At 35.8% G+C, this 18,725-nt stretch overlaps 3 protein-coding genes and 1 pseudogene across 5 annotated transcripts; 2 read left to right on the forward strand and 2 right to left on the reverse strand.

The window, feature by feature from the left end:
* The first annotated feature begins 809 nt into the window (after positions 1–809).
* On the forward strand, positions 810–2,747 carry LOC113078524 (serine protease inhibitor Kazal-type 1-like). Its single transcript, XM_026250823.1, has 4 exons — positions 810–941; positions 1,536–1,558; positions 2,095–2,198; positions 2,454–2,747. The coding sequence occupies exons 1-4, from the start codon at positions 893–895 to the stop codon at positions 2,506–2,508; spliced, it is 231 nt and encodes a 76-aa protein (XP_026106608.1). The 5' UTR covers positions 810–892; the 3' UTR covers positions 2,509–2,747.
* Positions 2,748–2,891: 144 nt separating this feature from the next.
* LOC113078522 (nucleotide exchange factor SIL1) lies at positions 2,892–6,289 on the reverse strand. Its single transcript, XM_026250818.1, has 9 exons — positions 5,945–6,289; positions 5,734–5,866; positions 5,534–5,642; positions 5,337–5,442; positions 5,057–5,245; positions 4,839–4,960; positions 4,585–4,681; positions 4,301–4,465; positions 2,892–3,763 (listed from the first exon to the last, which is right to left on the reverse strand). Exons 1-9 carry the CDS (start codon positions 6,038–6,040, stop codon positions 3,395–3,397), a joined length of 1,386 nt encoding a protein of 461 aa, XP_026106603.1. The 5' UTR covers positions 6,041–6,289; the 3' UTR covers positions 2,892–3,394.
* Positions 6,290–6,481: 192 nt separating this feature from the next.
* LOC113078523 (protein Spindly-like) lies at positions 6,482–12,133 on the reverse strand. 3 transcript variants are annotated; one of them, XM_026250822.1, is made up of 6 exons: positions 11,983–12,133; positions 11,134–11,283; positions 9,241–9,339; positions 8,874–8,962; positions 7,547–7,817; positions 6,482–7,178 (listed from the first exon to the last, which is right to left on the reverse strand). In XM_026250822.1, the coding sequence occupies exons 1-5, from the start codon at positions 12,124–12,126 to the stop codon at positions 7,739–7,741; spliced, it is 561 nt and encodes a 186-aa protein (XP_026106607.1). In that variant the 5' UTR covers positions 12,127–12,133; the 3' UTR covers positions 6,482–7,178; positions 7,547–7,738. The 3 variants fall into 3 exon arrangements, with proteins under 3 accessions (XP_026106607.1, XP_026106605.1, XP_026106604.1); XM_026250820.1 differs by lacking the exon at positions 8,874–8,962 and adding an exon at positions 8,681–8,821 and having other exon boundaries at positions 6,534–7,178; positions 11,134–11,329; XM_026250819.1 differs by having other exon boundaries at positions 6,534–7,178; positions 11,134–11,329.
* Positions 12,134–15,697: 3,564 nt separating this feature from the next.
* LOC113078525 (heterogeneous nuclear ribonucleoprotein A0-like) lies at positions 15,698–16,702 on the forward strand (annotated as a pseudogene).
* Positions 16,703–18,725: the final 2,023 nt, after the last annotated feature.

Consider the following 18,725-nt stretch of genomic DNA (forward strand, 5'->3'; position numbering starts at 1 on the left):
TTTAAAGGTTTCCCTCATTCATGATATTGCACGCGTCCCTCTTAATTATAGTTTTAGTTCCTTTTGACTACTCATAATTATTCGATAATCTCTTGATGGAAGGTGGACAACATAAGATTTAATGATCATGACTTCCTATAAAAACAACAAAAACATCCCAAACTGATAGGAGGCTATCAGTATATGGAGGGATTAATTAATCAACAAAGCAGTGGTTTTCAAAGCGGTCCTGCGAGCACCCTCCAGCACTGCACAGTTTCTGTGTCTCCCAGTTTCTATCACAATATTAGAGACTGCAAAACCTGAAATGTCATATATAGGGAGACATACAAAATGTGAGGTGTTAGGGGTGCTTTTGCAGGACTGGTTTAACAACTAAAAATAATAAGCAAATTAGCAATGATCAGTGCTTTTATACAGTCTATGAGCCCAACAAGGCATTTACTGACTAAAAACAATCCCAGGTAATGAGACATCATATTCTGCAACAAACATTTTGCACTTAATAAAAGACCTGTTAAAATGACATCTTTATTTATGGACAAGAGGTACTTTATTCTTTATGCAACAGCTTTCTATTGCTATTTCCGTTTAATAAAAAGCCAGTATAAATAGTAAGAAACAGAAGCAGTTTCTTTTTGAGTCACTTTATTGACAAAGTCGTCTCTAATCTAAAAACCACAAACTAATGACCTTAGTCCCAACTGCCCTTAGTCATTTTTTGTGGACCACTGCATGAATGTCATCAGTCAGGTACTTTCTGGGTAGGCAAAAACAATGAGAGGGAGGGAGGAGTGTTGGTTGATTTCAAAAGCTATATAAACTATAGATCCCTGGATACAAAGATACACCTGCTGAGTTTCCCCACTCTCAGCTCACATGACGACTGACCATGAAGTTGGCTATTCTGATCTGCGTTTCTGTTCTCATTTACCTCTCTGGTAAGTATCAAAATTGGCATTTTATGGTACATAAATATAATGAAATGTGAATATTGTGTAATAATAATCTTAATTAAAACCAAATACAGATACACACTAGCCAGACTACTATTGTTGATTAAAATACAGTACATCATGTGACACTTATTGAGAACTGAGATACTGTTAAGTTGGTCAGACTTTTCACTGTTTTCAGAGAAAGAGAAAATACGGAGAGAAACAACCCAGATTCGATAAGTTGAATTGTTGTTATAAGGTTACATCTCCTTTATCCAGCCTGACCCTCTGACCAGAACCTATTCTGAAGAATTGTAGGAACATATATCCCTTTAATCCATGCAAATACACTCAAGAACATAAAAGAATGTTGAAATTACTTAAATGTGATTTTTTTTTAATTTTTTATAAATATCATAAAAAAGGGAAAAAAAGAGAAGCGTAAACGCGTAAATGATATAAAATAGGTTGAAAAGAAAGTACAAAACTTACTTAACCGGGTTTTTTTTAAGACTTGTCTGGAATTTTAGCAGGCAACATTAGTGCCTTTCTTTCTTTATTTTTTCGAATATAATTTTGTCAATACTGTTTCCACAGTGGCAGAGGCACAACAGAGTGAGGTAAGTTAAAGGAACTTTTTTTTTTTTTTTAAAGTTACCGGATTGCAGTAACTATTTTAAATTTTGAATGTCTTTGAAATAAGTCTCTTGTGCTCACCAAGGTTGCATTTATTTGATCAAAAATACAGTAAAAACATTAATATTACCATTACTCCAGTGTAAGATGATCAGTCAGAAATAATTCTAATATGCAGATGTTGTGCTCAAGAAATGTTTATTATTTTTTTTATTAGTGTTAAAACAGTCATGCTGTGTAATATTTTTGTGGAAACCTTAATGCAATGTTTTCAGGATTCTTCAATGAATATATATATATATATATTTACCATTTATTTGAAATATAATTTTTTTGTTACATAACTGTTTTACTGTCACGTTTGCTCAATTTAAAATGTCCTCGCTTAAAATCATTAATATCTTAAAAAATAAATCTTACTGACCCCAAACCTTTGAACAGTAGTGTATAATAAAGTAAGATGGTGGTAAAGTGTCATTATATATTTGGTTTGATCTTGGGAATCTCTCTGACATAATAGGACAACAATGTTCCTGATTTTGGATGTACTCGTGAGTACAATCCAGTGTGTGGAGATGATGGCGTCACATACTCCAATGAGTGCATGCTACACTGGGAGAACAAGTACGTGAACTGAACATTTGTGCTATGTAAATTCAACATTTTGAGAAGGGCTGGGGCAACAGATGTGAGAAATCTCAGGCTAAGCCCAGATGTCAGCTTTGAATCAATAACAAACCTCCCAAGGTTTAGTAAACAGCCCAGTTTTCATTATGAGGACAAATTATCTACTATAAAAAAGCACAAGACATAGTAAACATTCTTGACAGCAGTTCAAACAGAACTTATGCCTCTTTTTAACACGTCTTCTCTGTTTAGGATTCGTGGCAAGAATGTCAGCCTGAAGCATGTAGGAAAGTGTGAGACTTCCTGAACTCACTGCTGTTACATCTATAGTATCCACAATGGCTTTTCATATAGATACTACTGCAACAACCAGCATGATTTCCTATCATACATTAATCAGTATAATATGAAGACATATTCTATTGGAACCTTATCAGATATTGCTTTGCCTACATGTAATCACATGCAACTGAAGCATTTAAGAGCTCTATTTTATTAATACATGAATAAAAAAAGAATTTCAAATAAACCACATTCAAAATCTAAATGTTCTTTCTTCTTTATGCTACATAAAAATTATGGCTCTGTCCTGAAAAGGACAAAAGCAGAATTTTGTAGCATGTGAGCATACTTTTCCTGAAACTTAAGAAACCTAAAGATACTTAAAATATTTTATTATGTGGGTGAATGCGTTATTGAATTTTTTTTGCTTGCATCATTCAAAAATCCATTAAAAATGCAATTTAAACATACACAGACTTGCAAATATTTTCTATGATTTAACGGTTTTTGTTTTCTGAAATGAAATTAATTTGGACATTTTTGACAGACATAAAGTAAATATTGGAATGATACAACTGTCGTTATACTATAATCATCCGATCACAATTAGAATGTTTAAAAGCTGATTTAAAGTAAATAAAACCTGATAAATATGAAATAAAGAGAACACTTCTAAAGAAAACATTCTAGCACTGCAGCTGTAAAATTCTGATATTAATTTGGATTTAATGTTCCTGATTCAATTTTAAAATTATAGACATTTATAGCTTGGCTTTTTGATTGTTAATAGCAGAGTGAAGAAACTAAATGGCATGCCACATTCTTAATGGAGCAACCAGACAAATCAATCATTCAGAACTCAATTATTTTATTTGTTCATTGTGTTCCAAAAAAGCAGCAACGGTTCCAAATTATACCAGTTGCATTTTTATCACCATAGAGTCCACAAGTGCCAGGATCTCCCCAAAGTAACCGTCCTGTTCCCCTAGGTCCTGCTCTGTGAGCACCAGTTCTTGGTACTGTTTTTGCAGTTCACTAAGAGAGGCTGTCAATGCGGGATTCTGTTTATATTGAGTCTGACATTGGGCCATCATGGCAAGCAGCGTGCGCAGAGCCTTCTCTCTGCAGTCATGCTCAGGTGATGCTAAAAGCTCAGGCACTAGGCTGCACCACCCCTGCTCCACCAACACAGGCAGCAGGGAAACTTCAGCATACTGCCGCAAACGTTCCTGGTGAGAGGAATCTGAAGTAAGGTCCATTCCCACCTGTGATATCAACTCCTACAACACAGAGTACAAGTGTCTTTTAATGAGTTATTTATATACGGTATGAATTGTGAAATTAAAAATGGACTTGCATTTCAAACATGTTTTACCTTTTAAAAGATTGGGGTTGGTAATATTTGTTAATGTTTCTTTTCTCGTATGCTTACTAAGGCTGCATTTGTGTGATCAAAAATACTGTTAAATATCACAATAATAAAAAAAATTACTGTTACATAAAATTACTGTTTTCTGTCTTAATATAGAATTTCTTTATTGATGACAAAGCTGAATTTTCAGCAGCCATTACTCCAGTCTTCAGCATAATGCGATCCTTCAGAAATCATCCTCATAAGCTGATTTTGTGCTCCAGAAACATTTCTTCTTATTATTGCCAATGTTCAAAGTTCAAAATCTTTTGTAACATTATAAATGTCTTTACTATCATTGTTGATCACTTTTATGCATCATTGCTTCTTTTAAAAACAAAACATACTGACTACAAACTTTTGAATGGTAGTGTAGCAAAGTATAAATTTGTAAACTAATATTAACCTTTTCAATGATCATATCATAGAGAACTGTGATGATTCTCACACGCAGGGATTCTGCCCCTGGTGTTTGAAACAGTTCGCTAAGCACCTGCACACCACCAAGCTTCAAAAAGTGACTTTGTGCAAATGGGAAGTGACGCAGCAATGAGGCCACAGCAAATAACACCTGTAATAAATCAGAATGTCATAGTTAATTATGCATTCGTCTACATTAATATATGATAACGACAATTTAATTTACTATACATTACCAGCATAATGCCCATGGTTTCTGGTTGGTCATACCTTTTTCTTTACCATTGTTGGTCGCGGAGTTGCAAGCAATGTCAACAGTTTCTGTAAAGCGCCACCTTCTATTGCCTCAACTTGCACTGATGGATTACTAGAAAAATGTAGATGACAATAGATTGCGACGTCAATGTAAAGGTGCACTCACATTTCGCTAAATTTCACAGGCAAAAAAGGTCCACTGACTTGTACTCAATAGCAAATTTAAATCACGTGTAAGTAGCAGTTTTGATTAAGAAAATACCACTTACCTTGAAACAGCAGATCCAAGAACAAACGCAGCACTCATCTGGAGATGAATGTCTGTACTGTTTAAAGCATGTATAACCAGTTGCATTCCTCCCATGGACACCAAATTCTGCCCATTATCTACCTATCAGAAAAGATAAAATAAAATGGAATTCAGTGACTTTGAGATGCAGTGAAACGTATAAGACATTATGCTTCATAGTCGTAGCTGAGGCTTGACCTGATGCACAAGGTACTCCAATTCAAGGAGAGCAGTGACTTTTTCCTCAGTTGTGCTGTTAGTATTATTAAATTGGTTTAAAAGCCTTCTCATAGCTTGGACATCGGTCTCCATAAGCATGTCGAGTGCCTCCATGTCTTTTTTCAATTCTTCGATGGGGCGAAATTGGGCCCTCACTGCATCTTTGTCCTATAATCATACATCTTGATTAAATAAAATAATAAAAATAATAAATAGACAAAAAAGGAAAATGGTTAGAGAATAACTGAAATAAACATACTTGTTTTGTTTCCACAGGATCATCCATTCCTTCTTTAAACTTTTTCAAAGCCTCTTTTAACTCCTTAGCTGTAAATGAGGGGTTGTGTGTGTTCATCATCCCTTGCCTGCTCCACAGAGGAAAAATTAATCATAACTAGCTATATAATAAATGCGTTTATTTTAGAATAGCCTACTACATTCTTCTAAACAATATACCTATTTCCATCTCTCCAGTATTTGAGACCTTCCGCCTCTCCCATCTTGACCTCTCTTTGGCCAGTCTGAAGATTCAATCTGACATGAGAGCCTGCTGGAACTGCTTGACCTAAATTGAATTACAGATAACAAGGAATTGATCTGTTAATCATCTATTCATGCAAGGACACATATGTCAATCAGCATGGGAATAAACAAACCTGGTTTGAAAGTTTGCCACTTGTCTGTAGGTCTAAACACCTCCAGATCTTCAGAATCCTCATCCTCTAACAGTGTCTCTTCACCCTTGCTGTGATCATCAGAGCCCTCTTTGATAGATAGGGCTGTTGGTGACTGCGTAGCCAAATATAATAGTTATTAAAGTATACAATAAAAAAAAATACTAAGATGCACGGCAGCAGCAGATCTCACCTTGTCATTGTGGGCACATATGAGATGAAGACCGACAAGCCAGAGAGCGATTGACAGTCCAAGTCGCCACTTCTTTTGAATATGTATGGGCATCATTATCTTGGATTTAGAAATCACAATATGCGCGCAGATAAATTATGAAAAACAATATGATAAACAATCACACGTCATCCAGCCGAAACTAAAATCCATTCCCAAACTTTTACGATACACGGTTGCTAAATTAATTCATCCTGGATTAGCCCGTTTATTTGTTATTTAAGTTGTTTACATGTCGAGTTTAACGACTGCACTATACGAAAAGAAACAACTAGAAACCAGCACGTGCATTTCCGCGGTCCATATGGACGGAATACGTGAACCAATCAGACAAATGCAAGTGTATGTTTTCGGACTACGTCATTCTTTCTGCTCGCGGTGATTGGCTAAAGGAAGACGTAACTTTTCATGACGAAATCAAAGGCAAATTAAACCTACCCATTTTTTAATCAGAAATAAAGAGTCATTCATTTTTTAAATATATTTTTTAAAATAGGACAGCTATAAATGTAATGTAAACTTCTTAATTGTGTATATGTGGATTACACAAACAACAATAAAAATACTTTTTTTCTGTTCATAGACAAATTAAGAAAAAAAAAATCAACAATGAGAAAATCATACAGATAAAATCTTAATGGTTATATAAACTAACCATTTTGCACAAATGGCTTATGTACTATAAATCAATCAGTCTCTTACAGTGAAAGACAAAAACTGAAGACTATATCTGGTTCTTTTTGTTTGTTTGTAGACCACTATAAAACATAGAATAGGTACCAGTGGTTAATTAATTACTTATCAGGCTGCATTAATTTACTTTTTTTTTAACAGTCGAAAATAATTAATTATATTATAGACGTTATGAATACATGTATAAAGGTAAACTGTTTTACAAACCAGGTGCATAGACAGGACAAGCCACAAATCAAACAATGATGTAAATTATACACCTGTAAAATGCATACACTATCTTTTTTTTCTTTCAAATATTACAAATATTGATAAAGGATTCACATTTTACAATAGCCGAACTACTGTTAAGCACACTCGTTCGCCATAGTTTTTTTCTGAGTTAACATGAGTGGGTTGTTGGTACTTTTTCCTCTTCCTTTCAGTTCTCCAGTTCTCCTCCTTGTCAATGCTTTGATGAGTTTGATCCTCATTCTTGCTATTGGAGTCACTTACAGGAGACCTACAGGCAAATTATTCAGTTTGTGGTGGATCAAAATACAGAACTTTAGTGCTAAAATGTAAATGTCATAAACAACATTTAGTTAATTTTAACTACCATTATTGCTACTGTCACAGGAGTGTTTCTATAAAATGTAACATTTTAATTATTGCAAGTTAATGTAACCATTATTACTACTGCCACAAGGATTGATTCTTTAAAAATTAACATTTTAATGTCACTGTCAAAAAGGTCTGACAGTTGAAGTGCAATAGGGTTTAGGAGTGAGTGTCCTCCTAAAACCCAGGAAAAGGAAGATGACAAAGACTGTAAAGTTGACACAGCGCAGCAGAAAGGAGAAGGGCTGGCATGCAGAGGTTGGCACTGACCTGGGCGCATCAGGAATGCAGACTGGGGGATCCTCAGAGATTCGGACAGACTTGTTTTCACGGGACATGACAGGGTTGAGTTATGTGGGTTATGCAGACTGCAGGGGGATCACAACCAGCTTCTTAATGGGATGACTAAGGGGTTTTTCTCTAGTATTTTCACTAGTGTCCATGGTTGCAATTTTCTCTTTGCTAGGTGCTGATTCTTCCTCTGGAACAGCTACGGGAAACTTCTCCCGCCGGCGTTTCTGTACTTGTGCTTTGTTCACCTCTGTATACATAACAATGGTATATTTATTAAATAATAGCAGCGCAAAGATGAATTACAGCAAGTATCCAATAGAGTGCAATAGTACCTGCCCACTTTTTCAGTGGCCTTGGTTCCAAAGTATTTTGCCCATATTTGTAAAAAGTACATACACAAAGTACTAATATTTGTATTTTTCCCATGCAAAGTTTTAAGGAGTTATAGGACACAAAGCTGCTAACCATATCAGCTGAGCTAATCACATTAAAACCTTTGATTTGAAGTGAAAAAATAATAGAAAATTACAGACAAAAGAACAAGCACGTGTAATAAACATTTTTAATGAGGAATAAAAGTGTGTGTGTGTATATATATATATATATATATATATATATATATATATATATATATATATATATATATACACATATATATGTATATATAGTTTGACAGCACAGGCTAACTGACTACCACTTTTGCAATGTTTCATGCTTCATGGAAATGAGTGCTACTAGTTTTATTTTAGTAATTTGCTTGTCGTGATTGTAAATTGGTGGAGAGTTCTTTGCAGAATCATACCAATGATTAACATCCTAATAGATCACAGAAAGTCAGTCTTAGACTTAGATTTAAAAGGTTATTGTTAAAATCTATTTTTCTCTGGAAAAAGGGCTTTTTTCTTCCAGAACTGACTGTTGCACTCTACACAATAAACAGGTTTATGTAGAAAACTAAGGTTCAGAGATGGAGGAAAAAAATTACCATTAGGTGTATATTTCATCTTTAGTTCTTCAAGCTTGACTTTGTTTTAGTCACATTAGCATTAGTTAATAGTATTAATTTCTCAAACTGTAAAATGTTTCATCTCTGTGATATGCTAAGCTCACCTTCGCTTTCTCCAGCTCTCTTACTTTCATCATCAAGCTTTCTATCTCATTGTTTTTGTCAGATAGCATGAATTGCAGTCGCTCAAGCTGTGCTGGGTCAGCCCTGTTGCCCTGGAGCTGCATAAGGGTGGCTATCTGCATCTAAAACAGCACACACAAGGAAAACGATAATGTGTAATTATTATTTTTTTACTTGGTGAGAGCATGCTGCTTTTGTAGAGACTCATGCTGTCGTTTCATGCTTTTCAGCTGCCGCTCCATCTCTGCTCTCTTGTCCTCTACCTGTGCAAATCCAAATATTTTGTGTCATGGCAAAAAAAGCAATTTAAGTGTAACCTCTCAAAACATTTAGTAAATACAGTTTTATTATGAAGCACTACCGTGGAAATATTTGAGTAGCTTTCCAATATTAAAAAAGTTTATAGTTATTAAAAAAAAAAGGTATTGCATTGGTATTATAAAACGTTATTCAGTTGCTCTTGAAATAAAGCTTTAGTTACAATGAAAACTCTTGGCAGACATAAATAGCCAAGTAGTAGAAATTATGCTTAATGCTGTACCTCAGAAAATAAAGAATTGCCTTTGCTGTTTGGATCTTGTGCCTGCTGCAACACCTGTTCCAGCTGGATTTGAAGGTCTTGGTTGGCTTCACAAGCTTTCTACATACAGCAGAATAAGAAATGTTAAAGGTGATGACGTCACGAAAATCTCACTTCCAGGTTTTAAGTGCTATATGAGGTCCCCGGTGCATCTACCAACCAATGAAATGTGAAAAAGCTTAACCCAGTAACTTTGTTTTGGTAAGCCTTTTTCTGCAAGCGTCTCATAATAATATTACCGCAACTTAATCTGTAAGTTTGCACCCATGGCACCGTCATTCTGATTTCACAAGTGACAACGGTGTACCAGTTCTAATGCCATGGTGAAAGTTTAAGCTAGACATCCTAATCATTCTGACTTTAGCTGCACAGACAAGCACAGAACACTGTTTGGAGTCCCAGCCTCAGAGGAGACAAGAGAGCAGAGGATTCATTGATTTATTTACTGTATATTGCTGCCTGCCACAAAGATCTAATATAAACATAGGATTTCTTTCCCAGCTGTTTACCTTCACTGACATAACCGACTGTTTTTGTAACTCCTGTGTAAATGAGAACTTAGTTTAGCACTCAGATGCTTGTGATGAATTGCATCGATTACAAAATTAACAAAAACACATCAATTCACTACAGGAGGCATTTGTTAATCCCCCGGAGCCGTGTGAGATACTTTCTATTTGACTTCTTTTGGACTGATGAACTGCAACACCCGCTGAGTGGCATTAAACAGCTTGAAAGATCAAGAAAATTTTTATATAACTCCGACTGAATTTGTCTGAAAGAAGAAAGTCATATACACCTAGGATGACTTAAGGGTGAGTAAATTATGGCCTAATTTTCATTTTTTAACCAAAATTGAAGGTTGTGATGACGATTGTTTCCTTACCATAATGTATTCTCTTCAAAATTCTTTATTTTCAAATGAGTGTTGAATGTAACTCCCATTAGGAGTTTAACCATTTAAAGCGAATTTATCTGAGAATATTATTAAATAAGGAAATCTATTCAGTGATTGGTCCATGCATATTTCGTCATCCAAATCTAATTTGTGGCACAGCGAAGTGTTGTGAATCAGCTCGAAGACAGACACTTAAGATTTAGTCCAAAACTTTGCCTTAAATCATGACTGAGAAGCTTGATAACTAACTTTTAAGAGCAGCTTTGAGCCAATTTTTTTTTTTTACACTTAATTTGATTCTTAGCTAGTCTCAGCCTCTGACTTCACCCCCACAGATCTTTGGCTGAACGTCTTATGCATATTGCACGCAAAATACATCCGAGAGTTTTACACACCGGTCTGTTATTGTGAGAACATTTCCACGCCCCGAAGCGTGACCCTGAAATGAAACGAACTGTGATTGGTTGTTTAACATGTCTGTCAAATGCCAAATGCCATACATTGCTACGCAAGGCTAATTCTTAGCAGGGATCTTGAGAGTGATTCTCAGAGGCTTGACAAATTCGTGCCCAGAATTCCATGCGTTTCTACTTATCACTGCAAGACATAATTTTCAATATACAATACCATTCAAAAAATGTTTAGAGAAATTAATAATTATATTCTGCACAAATGCATTAAATTGACCAAAATGTATCTAAAATTGTTATGAAAAACAACGTGACACTGAAGACTGAAATAATGGCAGCTGAAAACTTTGCTGTCACAGGAATAAACTACATTTTAAAAATATATTAAAATACAAAACAGTTATTTCAGTTGTTACAATATTTTACAATATTACTTTTTACTGTATTTTTTTAAATCAAATTAATGTAGCCTTGGTGAGCATAAGAGACTTTTGTTTCATATTTTGTTTCATAAACATGTTTACTTGAAAATGCTTATAGACATGCCTCCAAAGCATTGTAGCAGGACACTGCCTCTCTCTCCCGCTCTTCCTTCTCCTCCGTTAGTCTCTCTAGTTGTCTCTGGAGGGTGGTGTTGCCCAAATGTAGTTGCTCTTCTTTGTATCGTGCCTCCTGAAGCTCCTGCTCCAAAGTCGCCTGCAAGACAAGGTCACTCTTCAGCACCAAGGGCACACTGACAGCACTGGGCGATAAAACGTTATCATATTCAGTCACAATAAAATTTAAGTCAATACCAATGACAAGCTCTAGACATTTTTACTCAACATGGATTAACTGATGCGAAGCGTCAATTCACAAGCTTTTCACAATTTAATTTGAGAAAAATATTAATAATGATAATATTTTTAAATAATATTATATAACCTAGGTAAAAAAAAAAAAAATTACAGTTATTCATTCAATTACTTTTGTAAACATAAAACTAAATATTTTATTGTAAATTGTTTTCATTACATTTTAAAAGATTGATTATGGTAAACTGTTTAAAGATGCATTAATTCATAATTAAAAAAAATTTTGAAGATACATTTTGTATTGAACCTTAAAACAGAATCCAGGAAAAATAGAATGGAAAACGAAATTTAGATGAAAATAAAAAAAATGTCATGGGGCCCTAAAATAAAAGAAGCTATGTGGAGTTAAATTGTGGATAAATTATCATAGCAATAGCATTTTCTTCTCCTTTCCCCATTAATGGTAAATCAATTTTGTGATAAATATCGATATGATTGTGAGAATATTTTTGCCTATATTTCCCAGCCCTTCACACTGACATTCATTATTTCTTTGAAACCACTTTCTTCCATTCAAAATAAAAACTGGAAAGTACTCTACCATTGCTGATTCCATATCCATCTTCTGCATTTGCAGCTCAAGGATCTCGGAGGACATTGTTTCATGTGCACGTTCTGTGAGGACACGAAGTTCTTCAGTTCTGCTGTTCAGTGCTTCAGACTGCTGGTCCACCTTGTGTCTCATCTGCTTCTCAGCAAGTTTGAGCCTCCTCTAAATTTGTCTTCGTTTTTTTCCAACTGCAAAGAACATTTAATCAGCACCACAGATGAGATGAGATAACATTTTTTCAGGAAAATAAGATTATGCTGCAACCCAAGTTTAGCTACTAGTGGTATCACCAAATGCAAAAATGTAAATTGTTTTCTAATAGGTTTCCCAAACACTCATTTCCAATTGTTAGAAATTATTTGAACATTAAAAAAAATGATATATACCTGATAACTGATAAAACATGGAAGAATGAATGTATTCTCTGGCAACTCCTGCTTTATACTGAAAACTAAACATAAAATTTCTGAACAGGAAAGTGGCATATAAGCTGACCTTATTCTTTAATCGCTGAGCTCAAGAGCATGGCTCCTCTCCAGCAGAGTTTGGTTGCTGCTCCATTTTATGTTTCTGTCGGTTTCTGACGAGATCAAATTCTGATCGCAGGCTCTCCAGCATGCGGGCCTTTAGCTCAACATCCCTTTGTATTTCTCTTGTTCAGGACCTGTTTTTGGAGAATTTTGCATATTTAAGGAATCATACACTGATTGACTGGACTGTCAGTCATCATACTGTGGAGATCAAACGCTGAAAACCAGTGCTGGATCGGTACCTCAATGACATTGGACATCTCGATTTGTTGTTCCTCCAATTTGTTGTGCAGATCCATTTTGTCATCCAAGAGTTGAAGTCCATACTGTCCAGCCCTCTGAAGAGTCTCTTCTCCTTCTGCACCTTCAGCCGCAACACTTTAATCTCATCCTCTAGATCGACATCTGAATTCAGAGAGAGAGAGAAAATGTGATTATTAACCCATGTACAAGCATATGTAGACTTTTTCTCTCATATATGTATCTATTTGAGATCAGTAGAACTTTTAATCTGTGTAGTCTCTTTTGCTCATCATGGCTGTATTTATTTGATCAGAAATACAGAAAAAAAAAATGGTAACATTGTAAAATATCATATATTTTACAATTTCACATTATAAAAATAATGGTTTTCTATTTAATTATATATTATTTCTGTGGGGCAAAGCTGATTTTTCATCAACATTACTCCATCGGAAATCATTAAAATATGCTGATTTACTATAAATCCTTAAAATGCTTTTGGAACCTGTGACATTTTTTCAGGATTATTTGATAAATAAAGATAAAAAAGACCAGTGTTTATAAAAAAAATAGTAAATAAAAAATAAAAAATCTTTATAACAAGATTAGTCTTTTTCATAGTCTTTTTTTTTTAATCAATTTAACACATCCCTAAATGCTGTTCTTTTTAACTTTTTATTCATCAAAGAACCTTGAAAAAAAGTATCACAGGCTCAAAAATAAAATAATAATAATAAAATAATAATCATATGACACTGAAGACTTGAGGGATGGCTGATGAAATGCCAGCATTGTCATCACAGGAATGAATTACATTACAATATAATTACATTATATTCAAATAGAAGACCATTATTTGAAATTGCCATAATAATTCACAAGATTACTGTATTTTTTCTGTATTCTGATCAAATAAATACGGTCATGAAGAGAAATAAAAAAATAAAAAAAAAACATTACAAATCTTCCTATCCCAAACTTTTGAGCAGCAGTGCGCGTGTGTATATATACAATGTATTTTGTTTAAATAAAATAACCCCAGTCCAGCCCTATCTGTCAGCCTTCACTTTCATTGCGTCTTATTAGTCCAAAGAGTAGCACTGATTCTACTTTAGTTTTTTATTGAGGAAAGTCATAACTTACAGGTCTGGGATAACATGAAGGTGAGTAAAATATGATAGAATCTAATGTTTTGGTCAATAATAGCGTTAAACACATTAGTTGAGCTAACTGTGCAAACTTCGATCAAAAACATCGCGTGGCATTGGTAATAATAAGCATGGTTTTCTTAATGGAATGTCTAAGTGACAACTACTCAACAAAATACATGTTTAAATGTTTTTACCTTTAAGATTAAAAAGTTGGCGATAGCAATGCTATATCTGAAGAATCTACTGCTTCCAATCGCTTTCTTGTTCGGGAACTCTCAAACGACTAGTTTGAATTCTGCAGCAGTCGTCAATCACGTATCGCGAGAAAACACGAGGCTTCCAATCCTTCAAAACACCCCGTCTCTGGTGCCACCCTGTGCTCGTACTGGTTATAACCAAACACTACAAAATATAAAAAGGATGTAAGGGAATGAAGTATTTATAATTACATCAACCATAGAACATTGAGAAAAAGAAGAAGATTGTTTTAAACTTCAGAAAGTATTGGGGTTGATGGAGTTACACATCAATAATCAACATCCAAGGGGATGGGGAGGTTGTCAACAGCTCTGAATTTATTGGCTTTCAGTTTCTGAATAAACTGAGTTTGCACTGAAAATGGCCCTGTGTACACCTAGTATAACTCCCTCTCGGGCGGCCTGATCACAAACACTTAGCAGATTTGTAAAATATTAAATAGGTGTACCTTAAGTGTCCCTACAGACAGTTAACCTAGTCATATTGCATATCTAAATTCTTTAGGTCAATTAAAAATATGCAAGTTAATATGAAACAGCTTGAAATTCTCATCCCACACTTAGACGATGGTTGTGTTTTGCATATTAAAAGGTGAGAACACTCTCATACAAGAAATTTTCTCCACCCATCAGTATTAAGGTGTAACCAAATATCTGTAAAGTGTTGTTACAGACACTTCATCTGTTATGCAGATCTCGACTATCAGTTCCTTTTGCTCATGCTGAGTGGTAAGGTCATGCATCTGTCCCCTCAAAAGAAAAAACTGTTTTATTTTGCAAGCAAGTTTTGCATGCGTTTTCACATTGACTGGAATATATATATATATAATATATATTATGTATTTGTGTGCATTTAGGCCTGTAGCCTACATGAAAAATATAAAAAATGACAAGAAATAAATTCAGATTTGGTTTGTTTAACTATTTATGTTACTACGTATAATCAATAAAACATCATTTTCTTAGACAAATAAAGTTGCCATCACTGACTACTATATATTTAAATGACATTTAGTCAGTGCTAGAAATCAACCAGGTCTTGGGGCAAAATGTCAATAAGAGTTCGACAAATGCTCCAGGAAATGTCAAATGTAAATGCATAGTAAATCCCTGTCACATTTTTTTTGATGCATCCGAACCTCTAGTGACAGATATCTGTATTTGTTTTCTCAGAGGTCAGTGTTGTTGAATGTGCCATTTTCTAAACATGGGGCCCTTCAAAAAATAATTTGGGCTTTTACAAATGTCCGTGGTTAGCATTATGTGAAGAGACTATAACACATGGTCAAAATAATTTACACAGCTTGCTGCATACTAAAAGCTGGTTTTATAGAAGACATAGACAAATAATAATATTTAAAAGTTTATTTTGAAATAATTTTAACATTAAACATTTAATTTTTACAGGTTTAGAAATCTAAATTCAATTGACATATGAATTTTTGACACACAAAGTCCCAAGAGCCCGCCTTTTTTTTCCATCGGATGGGGCGTGTCTTACTGCCAGTAGAGATCATTGCGTCATGACGACAGTCGTTTTAAAAAAAGGCCTTTTCTCAACAGTTGAGTCTTTACGGCGGTCCAGCACGGTATGTCAGGAATGGAGCAGCTTTGCAAACTTTTCGTTGGCGGCTTGAACGTCCAAACAACTAACGATGGCCTCCGTGCTCATTTTTGAACAATACGGGTCACTGACGGACTGCGTGGTTGTCCAAAACGATCAACTTCAGCCGGTCTCGTTGTTTCGGCTTCGTAACCTACTCCCTCCGCAGAAGAGGCTGATGCAGCAATGGCCGCCAGGCCACATGTGGTAGACGGTAAAACCGTAGAGCTGAAGAGAGCCGTGGCTCGGGAAGACGCCGGGAAGCCCGAAGCTCTCGCCAAAGTCAAGAAGATATTCGTGGGGGGGCTAAAAGAAGACATCGAGGAGCAAACCCTCACCGATTATTTCTCTCAGTTCGGTATGATCGAGAAATCGAGGTTATCACAGACAAAGACACCGGCAAGAAGCGTGGCTTCGGCTTCGTCCACTTCGAAGATAACGACTCGGCCGACAAAGCCGTCGTGCTCAAGTTCCACATGATCAACGGACACAAAGTGGAGGTGAAGAAAGCACTCACGAAACAAGAGATCCAGGCCGCCGGCGGAGCTCGGGGCGGCAGGGGGGAGAGGAGGAGGAAGAGGTATGGGGGCGGAATCCAAAATGGCTTCGGTGGCGGGAGAGGAGGCTACGGCGGTGGGCTATGGCGGAGGCTACGGCGGCAGTGATGGAGGCTACGGCCGGTGGTGGCTATGGAAGCGGAGGCTATGGTGGAGGATACGGGGGCGGTTAGGGAGGAGGCTACGGCGAACAGATGGGAGGCTATGGAGGTGGTAACGGTTACAGTGACTTTGGCAGCGGATACGGCCAGCAGTCCTCCGGCTACGGGCCCATGAAGAGTGGAAACACGTACGGCCGGCAGAAGCGGAGCCCCTTTACTCCCGTGGCGGCGGGGCTGGTTACGGCAGGGGTGGCTACGGAGGCTACTAAGCGGGTTGGGAAAGACTCGGAAAGCTGTCCCCCTAGTATTCTCTCGGTTTCCCACGTGTGGCTCATTCACCCGGCCATGCAAGAGATGGCGGACACTGTGAAAAGCATACCTTAAAGACCTCAATTCTTCACAGGTAGGAAGAAGATCTCTTCCCAGAAACCTGACTTGCTCGACCAGCTTTAGTTTTAGGACGTGTTCTGTATATAAAATATATTGGATATCACTTTATTTTCCACGTTTTAGTCCATGCAGCAACGTTTGGCCCTGGTTGTTTTCTTTTCTTTTTCCTTTTTTTTTTTTTTTTTTTTTTTTTTTTTTTTAAGATGCGAATTTTTCGTAACCTATTTGTTTTAAAATTCAGTTTTGTTCAACAATGGCGATTTGTTGTCAACATGCATTCTCAGTAGACCTGTTTTCTATATAAACTGTTGCCTAGCAATTGTCATGGGGGATTAACGCATGCAGTTCTGGAGTTTTGTGTTCGTCTGTATTAACCCCAGCACGAGTTTTTTCCAAACTAGTTTATCATGATGGGATAGATAAAGCTACGTCATTTCTCTTTTGTAAACAAACCCAGCCCCACTCATCGAGTTCAATTCAACGCTGTATGAGCATCAATTACTTCAACATTCTCTTGTGTATTGTATATTATGTCATCAGATCAATCCAGTATTGTTTAACATTGATATGCAATTGTATTGTTACTTTTTTAAAATAAAAGTTTCACAGCTTAATTATCCTTTCAGACGGCGTTTTTGGCTGATAGACATTAACTACGTGGTTTCCCATTACATCTGAGATAATAATAAAAGCCTTACACATGTAGTTGCATTATTAACAATTCCCCATATTCAGTGGTATATAAGCATATCTTTATCAGTGTTCATGGTTTATTTACTTTTGATTCCCCACATATAGGTGTTTCTTTCAGTTATTCCAGTACTTCAAAATAGCTAGTAGCAGTTGTTTGTACCAGGGAACCTGTTTCAGTACCTGGGTTCGATTGTGATAGGACTGAAATATCTCATTAGGATATCATCCTGCGATCTAGGTATGTAATCAACCTGTCTTCACTACGTGTTGGTCAAGTATTGCAATTTTTAATAAATAGATTATATTTATTCCTTAAGTTGTCTTTTAAGTGGTCTTCATCCATAAGTCAAGAGGACTTTACATGAACGGGGTGCGATTGAAGTTAGGTTTGTTACACCGCGGCTTATTAGGACCTTGTCTTGATTTGCCATTTAAAGGAATTTTTTTTTCTTTTTTTTTTTTTTTTTTTTTTTTTTTTTTTTTTTTTTTTTTGTTGTTGCATGACTAATCTGTTCTTTTCTTCCTTCTTCCCCAGGTGACCTTGGATGCTGGACTCTGCCCACATCAACTGTGGCCATGGAGTTTGGTTCTCCACGATCTACAGAGTAGTTTGATTAATAATGAAGGATTAGTGAAGTGGTCATGACATGGGATTTTTAATATCTTTTTTGTGTTTTATAAGTCTCTGTATACTTTTTAATAAAAATGTAGTTTAAATTACTGTGTGTGTGTGTGTGCGCCCGTGAACGTTGACCAGTGCGTTCTGAATGAAACGCCTACTTTACTACATTCAATCTGTTCGCGGTAGAAAAACAAACCACGCCCTCTGCTTTCCTCATTTTATACATACAAAGAAATACTATAATACTGAGTGTAACAAAGTATATTTTACTATAAAAAATCGTTAATGGACTTAATCTTTTATTTTGTTTATCTTTTTATTCCCTAATGGGTTTATGTAGACTGCAGTTTTACTATATTTGTAGCCATTTCTAATGTTTAACACATCATGTGCATTGATTGTGTATTGATCACTACACTGACTAGTTTTTTTACAATCGCGTTTTTTCTGGGAGAGATGAAGAGACACCGTTAATACTTTTTTAAGTATGCGTATTATTAATATAGCAATTAACGTAATATTTAGGGTTAAAATAGAGAAAATGTAATGCCAAGGTTTAATCACTAGATGCATATGGCCGTTTATTA

This window comes from Carassius auratus, unplaced genomic scaffold (assembly GCF_003368295.1).
Source record: "Carassius auratus strain Wakin unplaced genomic scaffold, ASM336829v1 scaf_tig00025928, whole genome shotgun sequence".
Classification (NCBI taxonomy): domain Eukaryota; kingdom Metazoa; phylum Chordata; class Actinopteri; order Cypriniformes; family Cyprinidae; genus Carassius; species Carassius auratus.